Here is a 14,025-nt window from a genome sequence, read left to right on the forward strand (position 1 = left end):
GCAAACAATTGTCACATAATTATGACAATTGTTTCCGTGTCTGTGTGTGTGTGGTTTTTTTTTTTTTTTGCCTGATTAACAACAATATTCTGGTAAACACTGCTAAAAAGAAAAAACAAAACAATGTACCGTTATCACATCTAAAGTTCCTAATAAAAGGGATTATCTATACTGTTTTTATACTACCCTCTCAACAAATACATCAGTTTTAAACAAAAATCACTCTGTTCATTTACAATATTTGTAGTGTACCGGTACATTATTTTTGCATTATCTTTCATAGTTGGATGGAAATAAAGCGACATTGGCGCGGCATTAGCGTTTTCACTGTGGCGTTTTCACCGGAAAATGATGAATAATTGAAAAATACGGCAAAATCCACAAGGAATTGCTTTAAAAAAAAAAAATTTAGATAAAGGGATATACACTGTATCATAAGCTTTGGATATTCCCTTCGCCGTCTTGAATAAAGACTAAGCGCACAGCGTTTAAAACAGAACAGCTGTGGACATCATAACCCTTTGGATATTCCCTTCGCTGCCTTGAATAAAGACTAAGCGCACTGCGTTTACAACAGAACACCTGCGGACATGCAGAAGACAGTGCTCTTCTTTGTATAGCGGTTAGTCTCGATTCAGAAGTATAGGGATATAAAAACGAGACCAAATTGGCTAAAAATTAATTTACTATGACTAAGCTACTCATTTGGAAATGCTATCATAGCTTGATAAGCATATCTACGTATGCCCGACTAACAAAATGACACCAAAAAGGTTTTGCCACCTCAGGTGGTACCAATATCTGGCCTGGCCCATGGACTAATAGGTACCTTGCGCACACAATTCCTTCCACGTAAAGTATTCATCGCATAATCGGGCATCTGATAATCGGGAACCTCGCTTAAATGACATACGCTTCCCAGAAACATTTCCAATGCATGTTATTTTCACTGGATAATCGGGCGGGGACCTCTGATAAACGGGACAATTTTTCTTCAAGCGATCTTTGATTTTGTTGATATTTTACACAAAAAATCTACCAAAATACTACAACAATATTTCAAAGATTCCCTATCAGTTGTCGTTAACATCGAACTTACAAAGCAAGCTTCGGACTGGTGTGTTTTGACCTCCGTCCATCCAGTACACGTACATGCATAGCCACGAAAGCGCCGTGTATAAGTATCCATGCCATTGCGAGACACATGCTTTCACGAACATTCTTCTCCCCTACATAAGCAAAGGCACGTGCTCGCTTGCAATTCCTACTCACATCCAATAAAAAACATGCCTCGCTCACACAGCTCAGGCTGTATACGTTGTTTAATCTCAGTCATACACTTTGAGGGCAAAGTCCAAATTCCTCGTCTCCGAGTGTTTCAACTTTCAATATACTGTGATCTGTGTGAATGTCACAATCTTCCTCAGTTGTGAATGAGCTAGAGGGTCGCGCCGAGGGGTTGGCGTGGTTGTGTATTCATGTACATGTACAGTACGTCAGTATGCAGGTGTTTGTGTGTGTTTGTGTGTGTGCACTACATATGCATGTCGTATGCCGCTAGTGTATGGTGAGTGCTCATCGCGAAATCGGGCACCCGCTTAAAGGGGCCGTGTTTGCTACTCCCAACCTGTCCCGATTATGCGATGAATACTGTACATGTTAAAACTGAAGGACTGCTGAAAGCCTCTTCATCAGAATACTCTTGCTTCAAGAGACCTCTAAGAGTCAACCTCAAACTTAAAATTAGCTCATGTGTAGCACATATGGCTGCTTGCAAATTAATTAGCACCTTTGTGGTAAAATTTCTTCTGATGGTTCTGTGGCTTCAATTTGCTCAGCCCTTCTCTTTACTTCGAGTTTGTATAATCTTTTATTTTGCTTCCTGTCAGACTTTCCTTTTTTCTTTGTTTCCCTTGAAAAGCTTTAATTTTTGGGAGACTGCACACACAGTTCATCGCTTCCCTCATTCCTAGTCCCCATTCCTATTACAGTGGTGACTTCCCATTGTCCCCTGACCCAGAACCCATTCAGCACACACCACCTTGTTTCAGTGGTCATAATCTTATTCTGAATTAGAAAATCAATTTACTGTGTGAATTTGCCCCTTCAATTACTGTGTGTTGATGTCACACAGGACACCTGTATAATCATTTTGGGGATTGCTTGTTTCTTATCCAAGAAATGTAGTTGGTCAAGAAATTGTCACTTGATTTTGTCTGCTGGTGACAGACTAACAAAGAAGCGATTTAAGAAAGCAAATGACTGTGGGTGACTGGATGCAGACCACTTGGCTCTCTCTCCTACCACAGGTCTAAGACATCATAGGTGCAAATAACAGTATGTAACTCTCATTGAGAGTTTTTCAATTTAATTCAATTCAACAACTTCAGTTTCAAGAACATACATATCACTTTCATCTGAAACAGAGAATAAGGTAAAAAGACTAAGTGAAATTTGAATTGAATTGAATCAAATATATTTAGGGAAAAGAGATACAAATATTATAAGGGTATAAAAGGCAAGTTTGAGCCCAGAAGAAGAATAGGATGCAGGAAACAGAAAGCTGATACATGCAATTCACACCCTTTTTTTAAGCCTATGGGAAGGTTGGCAAGCCAGTTTACATTAGAATCCAACAAGAATTGTTGAATCATTTTGATTTTGTAACTGCCTTCACAGAAGACCTTTTTACACGTACCGAGTTTGCTTAATTTGAAACATGATTACAAACACGACTGTAATTACGACTCAAATCATCATCCGTTCACACAGCAGGAATCAAGGCTTGGTGGATTCTCGGTTTTGAATTTCAGAGTGATGAGAGGAGGTTTGGCTTCTTGCCAAGTTCCCATCAATTACTCTTGAGCCTCTTTTCTGCCGGAGCTATTGGAAGCTCACCGTAATCTCTGCCCCCATAACATGATTGGAGTTAAGTTATGTTCACATGCTAGTTTTGTAGCTCAATTCTGGTGAAATGTGATTGAAAAACATCTCTGGACCGTCATTTGAAACACGATTGTAATTAAGTTTCAAATCACCCTCCGTGATTCCAGATTGCATTGACATCGCAAGTTTGCTTAATTTGAAACACAAGTCTAGTTTGCTTAATTACAATTGTGTTTCAAATCAAGCAATCTTGGTATGTTTGAATACCCGCAGAGATAAACACCCCTTTCATAAATATGTTGATTGTTGGTGTTGTCTACATGTTTACCTAGCCCCAAACCAGTGCAGGGACAAGCTATACAGATCACTTTAACATCATCTGCCCCTGTACCTCATCGCCCCTCTACACAATAGGAGGGGCATGGAGTTAGACATGTAAGTCACACTACTGGTAATCACACCATGGATTACTCATAGATTAACAGACATAAATAACGGTATGAAGTGACAATCCATACCATGTCACTTCCACAGCTAGGCAACATTTCCATTGAAATTCTTCCATTGATTTCTTGTATTGAATTCATGTAATGATGGCAGGTAATGGCAGGAGAGTGTCATGTCTGATGCCTTCACTCCTTGCTTCAGTTCTTGTTGCATGTGCCTCACTTCCCCCTATCTTCCCAGTGATGGCCTTCAGTGGCTTCCTTCTGCTGGGGAACTGTGCATTTCTGATGGCCTGGTTGGGCTCTGCTATTAGGTCATGGCTTAAAATGCTCCTCATGTTCTCACTTCCACGGCCTGGTAGTAAAATCCCAGCAACGGGAGCGAATGTCTGAGCATTGCTTGCAGTGCTGTCAGCCTTAGCCATTGGATGCAGGACATCCCATACAAAGCTTCCACGCAGCTTTGACATTGCAGGTGGGGGAGAAAGAGATATGATTGCGATTACCAACACAATGAATGATCATTTGGAATAAGATTGAACTTAATATGTAACATGGTGCCCTATGAAAAAACCGCTCACCTTCATGATGCATTTGTTTACAAAAGTAAATCAGCATTATACTACTCCACAATAATCTTTGTGATGGAGATTATCGGTGTTAATGCACTATGTGGCAAGCACAACAACAACAACAAAAAAGTGTATGAATTTACAGAAGTGGGAATTAGTCTGAATTCCATTTGCTCATTTTTACGTGAAAGGGTGATTTGTCATACCAGTATTAGAGCTATCCAATACATACAACAATAATGGAAATCAATTTAATCACCACTGAATGAATCTGGATGGAGATTGACAAACGTTGAGGATGGGTTTGGGAGGTGTGTCATAACTGCCCCAAAGTAAAAACCATGTGGGGTGACAAGTCTTTTGTTCACGCAGGATCCTCTATCTGGAACGAGCTTTCTTTACACATTCGTACTTTCTCCTCAGTGGATTCTTTTAAGACAGCACTGAAAATACAGCTATTTCATTTAGCATATGATTAGTCAATGATTCAATTCCATAATTCTTTCTTTCCTCTCTTTCTTTTATGCTATGTGTGAGACTTTTCATGCCCTGTGAGCACTCAGACTGAGTGGTAAAGGGCATTATAACTACCACCTATTATTATTATTACCGGTATTATTATTGACATCCTGACATTTGGCTCCAAACTGATCACAATGTAAATTATGCAGATGTGGCAGTGGGTATCTTTGGCTGCCTTTGCATAGACTATGAAAAATAGCTTGCCATTACTTCAAAATTAAAATGAACTTTGTTTTATTGGTGAATGGCTGTAGTGGTAAATGGGTATGCATGGTGTCACAGACAAGAAGCACATTGCTCATACCATCATAAACTTTGAACTGAGTTTTTCAGCATTATGATTTAATTACATAGCTACTAAATCTCTGCTGATGATCACTTACCTTTCCTCTTTGAGGTTGGTTGTCTGCTTTCCTACTATCATAGCCATGTTCATAGGATATGTGTTCTACCAGTAACCTTGGACCAGTAGGGTTCGGCAAATTCGTGATTGGAACTGTAATAGAAATGGAAAAGAAATACTAGTAGATTTTTACACTAGATCACAACACAAAAACTAATTCTCATGTCTCAAGTTTTATGCTTATGGTCCAAGATGTCAAAGAATATAACATATTTTTATATACCTTTCTAAACTTACAAGTAAAAATATTCCATCAACAGAAACAATTTTATTTGGAGAGATGAAAGCTCTAGTATTCATAGCTACCCCTGCAAGTTTACTCTACAAACAGAAAACTTGCATGGTCTGCAATTGTTATATTTTCAAAGTACATAACAGGTAGGTCCCCATGCATGTGCCTTCTTTTGTTCCTAAACCCTTTGCCAGGCAAGTAGATTTCTCCCCCCCTTTTTTTTTTCTTTTACTTAATTGAAAGGAAAATGTACCTGCACAAATCAAAAGACAATGCAAATAACTATTTTTCATTACTCTCGACCACCAAGGTCTTTCATAGCATTTGAATCTAGGTTTGCAAGAGCTGGGATTAATATAAATTTGGACAATTTTGTAACGAAGTGGTACAGAACAGACAGGTGGACATTATAATGACTTTCATGGACATTTCCAAACACTTTTTTTAAAAATTAGATTTTTAAAGAGATATTCATAAAGAAGCCCTTGTTGTGATGTCCATGATTTTGATGATGAAGTTATTTAATAATCCTTGAGCAAAGCTGTGCTAACAGGTAATAATTTTCCAACTTGAATTTGATTAGCAATACAGGTGCATAAAAGATGAATAATATGTGACCCGTCACTTCAAAAGCAGCCACAAGTCACTGGCACCACAATGGAGAAAAATCAGAATATAGTTGAGGTACCAATAAAAAGTCTAATTAAGATTTTTGGCTGTTGGGAAACTATAGGGTTTTATCTACTACTAGCTCAAATTTCAAGGTGTCACTCTTACCAGAACAGTGTGAAACAATTGATTATAGGCAGTTTTTTTTTGTTTTTTGTTTTTTGTTTTTGTTTTTTGTTTTTTTTTTGGGGGGGGGGGGGGGGGGGGGGGGCTAGTCAATTTTTGCTGCTCAGCTTGAGCAAGGGCTTTGTGAGGCGATTTCATAAGCCCCAGCCCCTAGGAACTGCTCGAAGCTGATTGGCTGGTGATGACATATTTCACTACAGTCGTTCATTGCCCAAGTGCAAGTTACAAAGCACGTTCGATCGTAAACCCAGAGCATTGTTTCTATTGAAAAGACAACTTCAGCGTAGTTGAAGCAAGAATAGACAGTGGGTGCCCTGTCGGCTCACCGGACATAATCCCATAATTGGTTGTGGTCCTTATACTGTTGATTCACCGGTGCCCTCTCGCTTGACCAATAGTTGTAAATGTTGCGGCTTTTGTGCTTTTCAAATGAACACAGCCTCTGTTGTACCCCGCGTTGTACTGGTGCACTGGAGACCAAGTCACATACTCAGAGTCATAAGCAAAATGAAATATGCCACAAGCCACTGGACAAGCCCCCTTTTTCTTAACACTAATTAAGACAGAAATCCTTCTTCAATCTTTCTGAAATTTTATGAGTATGATGCATTGTGTGAATTTTCATAAGTAATGGTTCAACAAAACTTAATGCTGCTAACAAGTAACTTTATCATGTATGCGATAGTTTTTGTCCCATATGGCAGACAATCTCAGAACAAACAAGGAAAAGTAGAAATTACGCGGTGCGTAATATATGTCCCCGCCGGAAGTAGCATTTAGTAGCAAAATGTACAATATAGGTCAAAAATCAAGGTCAAAGGTCAAAGAAGTCAAAGGTTAAAATTCTGTGTAGAAGTTTTGAAGCCCTCACCTAGTGCCATCACATAAAGCAAACGGAATTGAAATCGGGTTAGAAATGGCGAAGGAGTAGCATTTTGTAGCAAAATGTACAATATAGGTCAAAAATCAAGGTCAAAGGTCAAAGAAGTCAAAGGTCAAAATTCTGTGTAGAAGTTTTGAAGTCCTCACCTAGTGCCATCACATAAAGCAAACGGAATCAAAATCGGGTTAGAAATGGCGAAGGAGTAGCATTTTGTAGCAAAATGTACAATATAGGTCAAAAAATCAAGGTCAAAGGTCAAAGAAGTCAAAGGTCAAAATTCTGTGTAGAAGTGTTGAAGCCCTCACCTAGTGCCATCACATAAAGCAAACGGAATCGAAATCGGGTTAGAAATGGCGAAGGAGTAGCATTTTGTAGCAAAATGTACAATATAGGTCAAAAAATCAAGGTCAAAGGTCAAAGAAGTCAAAGGTCAAAATTCTGTGTACAAGTTTTGAAGCCCTCACCTAGTGCCATCACATAAAGCATACGGAATCGAAATCGGGTTAGAAATGGCGAAGGAGTAGCATTTTGTAGCAAAATGTACAATATAGGTCAAAAAATCAAGGTCAAAGGTCAAAGAAGTCAAAGGTCAAAATTCTGTGTACAAGTTTTGAAGCCCTCACCTAGTGCCATCACATAAAGCATACGGAATCGAAATCGGGTTAGAAATGGCGAAGGAGTAGCATTTTGTAGCAAAATGTACAATACAGGTCAAAAATCAAGGTCAAAGGTCAAAGAAGTCAAAGGTCAAAATTCTGTGTAGAAGTTTTGAAGCCCTCACCTAGCGCCATCACATAAAGCAAACGGAATCGAAATCGGGTTAGAAATGGCAAAGGAGTAGCATTTTGTAGCAAAATGTACAATACAGGTCAAAAATCAAGGTCAAAGGTCAAAGAAGTCAAAGGTCAAAATTCTGTGTAGAAGTTTTGAAGCCCTCACCTAGTGCCATCACATAAAGCAAACGGAATCGAAATCGGGTTAGAAATGGCGAAGGAGTAGCATTTTGTAGCAAAATGTACAATATAGGTCAAAGGTCAAGGTCAAAGGTCAAGACTGAAATTCTGTGTAGAAGTTTCAAAGCTCCCATGTGGTGCTATCATATAAAGCAAACAGAATCAAAATTGGCTCATAAATGACAGAGAAGTAGCAAATTGAAGATTTTGATCACACACGGACGCACACACGGACGCACACACGGACGGACGGACGGATGGACGGACGGACGGACACACGGACACACACACGTACGGAGCCCGTTTCATAGTCCCCTGCTCGAACTCGTTCGGCGGGGACAAAAATAAACCGAGAGCAACCTTTAATAGCAATTTTCTCATGTTCGCCACATTTGATTTGAAATATCTCTGGATGTAAAGCGAGTCTTTTAATGGATTGTACATCAAATAAAAGCTTTGAGACTGAACTAACTAAATATCTTGTTCACAGAAAACTCAAAGAATCAGACTTGTGGCTGTTTTTGAAGGAACGAGTCACATATTTCAAATGGTATCCTGTACACTTCTCTGGAAGAAAAACACGTTCTGCTACACATAGTTTATGTAGCAGGGTACATGTATAGAAATTATGCATCAGAGCAAAGCGATACCAGGGGCAGGACCTCATTTATATGTCAGTTGATCATATCAAAGTATTTAACAGGCTATAATGACATTGAATTCTCCAGTGCTACATGTATGAGGCATAGGAGAGGCCTAGGAAACAGAGAAGATGACAAATGTGACCCGCTACAACAAAAGGATCCAAAAGTTGGGGAGGACAATTTTTTTTTTTTGAAAATGGCATGACATTATTCCCTTACTCTTCTGCTTTAATTTCATATACAGCACAACTCATAAAAGTACTCGGTTGCGGAGATATCGATGATTTTATTAGCGCATGTCAAGTGGTTGAGGAAATCAGAGTTTCCAGAAAACGCCTTCAAAGTTTTCCTTCCGACGCTATCATGATGAAGGGGGAGGCGAGACAGTTTTCACCGCTTGACAATACATGTAGAAGGCATGCTCCTAGCGACCTCCGCAATGTTCATTCAAGCTTAGCGCCAGCGGTCTACGTATGACCAATCAGTAATTAGGATGCCACGCACTGACCAATAAGATCTCTCTCTCGTTGCTAGGGGCGGAATCTAGCTGCGGCGCAAAATCCAAAACCTCGGACACGTTTCTGTTACGTTGAAAGTCTGAAAATCACGGCCCAGAAAAACACTGATTTCTTGCCTTTCCTTTGATCACTTAGCTTCAAAATTTCGGCAGATGATAGACAAAACATTGGACTACAAAATTATGCCAAAAATAGAAATCTAATTGTTTTGACCAATTTTGATGATGAGACTTCAAACTCGATTTTCTCGGCTCAGCCGTCAGCGACTTTAGGATCGTTTTGTTGTAGCGGGTCACATATATGTACACTCTCTGTGATCAGCTGAGACAACAAATTGATGCATGAAATTGAATTATTTTGTGTAAATTTTTTTACTATGCGTTAGCAGTCAACAGCCATGATACATTTGTAATCAATTTCATTTTTTCCTCAATTTTTTTTTCCCCCACAATCACCTGATTACTGCATTTACAACAGGGCTGCCAACTCTCACCCATTGAGAGTGACACTCACTCATTTTGGTCCTTTCTCACTCTAAAACTTTATTTCATTTGCATGCATTTCTATTGATCTCACTCATTTTGACTCCTAAATTATAGCATTGGCCTATGGGAGTCTCACTCTCAACTAGAGTAGTTTCCATTGTTGGCAGCCCTGGGGGGCATTTCATGAAGGAACTTGTCGGATAAAATATCTGACAAGTCAATTATATCTGACAAGTTCAGAGAAATCAGCCAATCAGACTAAAGAATTTCTCAAAACTTGTCGGATATAATTGACTTGTCAGCTATTTTATCCAACAAGTTCCTTCATGAAATGCCCCCCTGATTTACAATCTGAGCTGAGTGTAATCTCATGACTACACTGCATACACAATTGTTATATTCACATGGACTTGCACCATTGTTCTATCTCAATATCAATTACATAATGTTCTCTTAGCTCAGGTACCTTTCTTAGGCTGGCTCTGGCACTGAGACAGCTGGTATGAAATGCTACTCCGGCCATCAACAGCCTAGGACTGTCTCCGCTCCTTGCCAGATGCACTGTAGGTGCATGGTGCTTTTGTTGTTGCTTCTTAGACTTCACTGCAATCGTATCTAAACTTTGTCTTTTCGGTTTGGACAAGATTCCCCCCCCCCCCCCCCCCCCCCCCCCCGATCAGCACTAGTATTGAGCCTTGTATATAACATTTGAATTCATAGTGGAATGAATATTAAAGTGGCAGTCCGTCCAAGTTCAACTTTTTGCAAAACTTTGACTAATTAATACCGCGTTTACACGTAGCCCCAGCTCCCGGGTCGAACCCGCGAGCTGGGGCAGACTCGCCTTTTTCTCTACGTGTAAACGCAATTACCCTGCCCCGCGAGGTGGGACTGTCCCAGCTTTTTTGCCCCAGTAAAGTTGTAGGATTTGACCCGCGAGCTGGGGTAGGCCCGGCAATTTTTTGTCCGTGTAAACAGAAAGGCGAATCTGCCCCAGCAATTGGTGGGTGAACTTCCGGTTAGAGTGCGCAAAATGTCGCCTGTACACAGATGGGTACGGTGGAGATTATCGCGATGAGCATTATAACCATGGAGTAAACGTTGTAAGCATAAACTAGTAACATTACAGATCCATGATGTAATGTCACCTATTGTACATGTGGCTACATACACGTACCATGCACAAATTTGAATACGTACACATACTGAACTGCACTGACCCTTGTTGTAAATACATCACACATGCATAGTACATGTAAGTACGTGCAGCCTCGCCTCTTGCATGCAATTGTTGCTCTCTTCTCGAACTGCTCTCTTCTCAAATTTGTGATTGTTTTACGTGGAGCTACATGATTCTACATCGATCAGCTGTCACCGGTATTGAAATGAGCGCGCGTAATTGTTGTTTACAGGTACGTGGTCTGGCTCGCGAAGCATTGTGGGTATCGGTCGAATTTTACCCCACGAGGCAAGTCTGATCCGCGAGCTGGGGTAATGTACACGGAACGCTCGAAAATCCGCAAGCTGGGGCTACGTGTAAACGCGGTAATGATCACACTGAGTTTTTCAATTGCACATGACCCAACTGCTGGTTACCTATCACTGATAAAAAACAGAATTTCACAAATGAGAGAGGAAACCAAAATAGTTTTGGAGGATGAATTCCATGACTAGGGGCCAGGGCATGTTTGAAAGGGTTAGAATTCACATTACACAAAACTACAGATTTCAGACAGGATATCCCATCGGAACAACTTTATTCAGGGCTCTATGTCACAAGGTCCCTAGCCTTTGCGCAGCCATTTCTTGAACGGCCTCTCTCACCGTTCTCCCTTCCCGCAATACACTCCACGATATGCCCCTCACTAATACTCAACCTGAGTGGAAAATGATAACAGTGCACCCTGACACATACAACTGTATCACAACTGCTAACACAGAAGTGATAGCTCACTGTGTGGGTTCTTAGGTACGTGGTACATCACATGTAATACAACCAAACCCTTTCATGTTCAATGTACATGAGAACTACAAGCAGCTACATTGCAGCTTTTTTTTTGACATACCTGGGCCTTGTGCAGCTACTTTGTTAGGATTACTTCCATGTCTAGTCTGTCTCGGTGGTGGATCTGCATGCTTGCGGAAGTCACCCCGACTGACTGTGTCTTTGGTGTACACTGGGATTGTGTTGGTGTTCTGGTTTGCCCTGGATGGCCACCAGTGGACATCTTCGGGATCCACCTTGGTCTTGACATCACAGATGGGCTGGTTAAGGGTGGCACAGTCTTGCTGCAGGAAGCCAACACCTACCGGATGTGGTTTGTTATGTCTGGTTGAGGAACCCACACAAGGCTTTGGCTGACTAGAATGCCTCTTCCCTTGGAAGTTGGTTGCATAATGTGAGCCATTAGCTTGGGCATCACCATCGTAGTTACCAAACACCCTCCTTGTGGAGTTGAGACTGGAAAAAAGATATTAGACACAATGCATAGTCTTTATGGTAAGGACCTTTAATGGAAGTATTTTTTTTTTTTAAAGACTGTGAAGAAGAACATGAATAGATGATTTTCTGGAACTCCTAATTTTGGCAGTAGGGAGCTTTAGATTTGCGGCGCGGACATTTGAGATGACGCTTGAGCTGGACGTTCTCCTCTTCCCAGTGTTGTGTTTCAAGTTTCAAGTTTCAAGTTTCTTTATTTCACCAAAGCAAGGGAACATATTAAAAAACAATACATATTCGGATACGATTACAAACATATCAATAATACAGTGAAAAGGAAAAAATACAACAGAAATAGATTGACAATTACACATACATAGGTTTAACAGATATGCTATGGTAGGTAGCAGCCAGAAAGGAGATGTCCCTTATTTTTAGCTGACCTAAAATCATTCGTTCAATTTCAATTATCTATAGTGTGTTCAAATTGAAGTAAAACGTAAGAACAGGACAAGACAAGACAAGACAAAACAAAACACACAATGACAATAACAAAATATGGGATGTCTTGAATCATAGTTATGTCGCTATGGCGACTGATGCCTCCGCCATAATGCATGCAATGATTCTCCCAATAGTTGTATAGTACAATGTGTGATGACAATTTTACATAACTGGCAAAATATTGATATGACAGGTTTGTCAGAAATGTCTTGAATGTTCACTTTCCTCAAACTGGGTTTGCTAATTGTCTAACAGTGCAGGTACCCATATTTGGGGAATTGAGGATCTTTACTTTGACTTCTGACCGACCCTGTTATAAGTTAATGCATTGAGTAATTTTCAAGGTATGAAGACAGAGTGTAATTACAGTACAAAATAGATTTTTTTTTTTCATTCAAACCTTACCTTTGACCCTCAACCTTTGACCTTTGACCTTCTGGCTGGAAATTTTCCAGAGAATCTCCATTAGGTAATGCATGTATATATTAAGTTTTTAAACTAATAATGCAAGCATTGCATATATTAATATATGAGGGAAACAGTAAAATTTTGAGTTGACCTTGACCTTTGACCCCTGACTATTGACCCATGTGCTGTGCACAGCGGTCTGGTCAGGCTAGTCCTTTCAAATTAGTTAAGCGTCTTTGGTCCTATCCCTAGACATCCTAAATCACTGAAATACTAGCGAGAACTACGAGTGCAAGATCATTTGACAACGATTCTAGACTTTGCTATTTAGATCTGAACATAGGTCTAGTTAAATTAAAAATAAAGATCTTCCATGAAATGAGACCCAGTCACCCAGCTTACCCGGCAGGTGGAATATTCGCTGCCCGTTTCTTCCGCTTAATTGGTGGCATATACGTAGTCATTTTGATGAATAAAATAGACTGGGTCTAGATCCTTCTCTTAAATTTTATAGTCTATCTTTTCCAGAAATGTAGAGTCTTAATGCGGTGTAGTCTGCACGCGAGTAGAGCAATGATTTTAAAGATGATCAACAAACGGCATTGCATTGGTGACCCACTTGTCGACTTGTTGAGGCTGGCTGAGGTAACAGCTAGCTACTGTAGCTACACAGGTGACTTGATGACGACGCTGTAAAGCGCTGACGTCTCCCATCGCTACACAGTCGCTACATACAGTGTACATACGGTACGTTTGTTGTGCATGTTGACTTGACAGCGCGGCATGAGTTGCGTATGCATACAATATGAGGCATTGATTACTGCGGTAGTACTACGCTGCGGCCCCCATCGTGCCCGTTGCTTAGAGATGAATACAACAAACCGGTACGAGGCGAGGTAAGCGGTGTACCATGGTACACTTACTATTAGTACAATGCTGTACTAGTAAGCACAGAACTCTGTGCTAGTAAGGGCTCACACCCATAAATATTTCTCCATAGAGATGTGTGTTAAAAATCAAATTTCAAAAAATTCTGTAAAACAGCCGTGGAGAAATGAGGTGTTTCAGCTTCACTAACCTGGATAAGTTTAGACAGAGACTCCAACCCTAAGCACCTTCTGATCGGGAGATTCTTCCGCCTGAAACCCCTAGCAAACGGGAGACTCCAATTTGATATGTGCGAAGTTCCTTGCTCTAGGGTTCTAGATGCTCTCTTATGCTATCTAAGGCTACTTTTTTCAACATACAATGATATTAAGTAAGAAATCATTTCAAGCGGGAGACACAGAGCCAGGGCGGGAGAAATTAAATCTCAAGCGGGAGAACGGGAGATT

The 14,025-nt window shown here is 40.3% G+C and overlaps 1 protein-coding gene across 1 annotated transcript; it reads right to left on the minus strand.

Annotated features, from left to right (window-relative positions):
• Nucleotides 1-774: 774 nt before the first annotated feature.
• On the minus strand, nucleotides 775-13,347 carry LOC139733122 (ciliary microtubule inner protein 6-like). Its single transcript, XM_071643965.1, has 4 exons — nucleotides 13,094-13,347; nucleotides 11,406-11,800; nucleotides 4,810-4,922; nucleotides 775-3,793 (listed from the first exon to the last, which is right to left on the minus strand). Exons 1-4 carry the CDS (start codon nucleotides 13,153-13,155, stop codon nucleotides 3,470-3,472), a joined length of 894 nt encoding a protein of 297 aa, XP_071500066.1. The 5' UTR covers nucleotides 13,156-13,347; the 3' UTR covers nucleotides 775-3,469.
• Between the last annotated feature and the right edge of the window lie 678 nt (nucleotides 13,348-14,025).

The sequence above is a fragment of the Diadema antillarum genome, unplaced genomic scaffold (assembly GCF_040938485.1).
Source record: "Diadema antillarum isolate AM-2024a unplaced genomic scaffold, OU_Dant_1.0 seq00000461_RagTag, whole genome shotgun sequence".
Classification (NCBI taxonomy): domain Eukaryota; kingdom Metazoa; phylum Echinodermata; class Echinoidea; order Diadematoida; family Diadematidae; genus Diadema; species Diadema antillarum.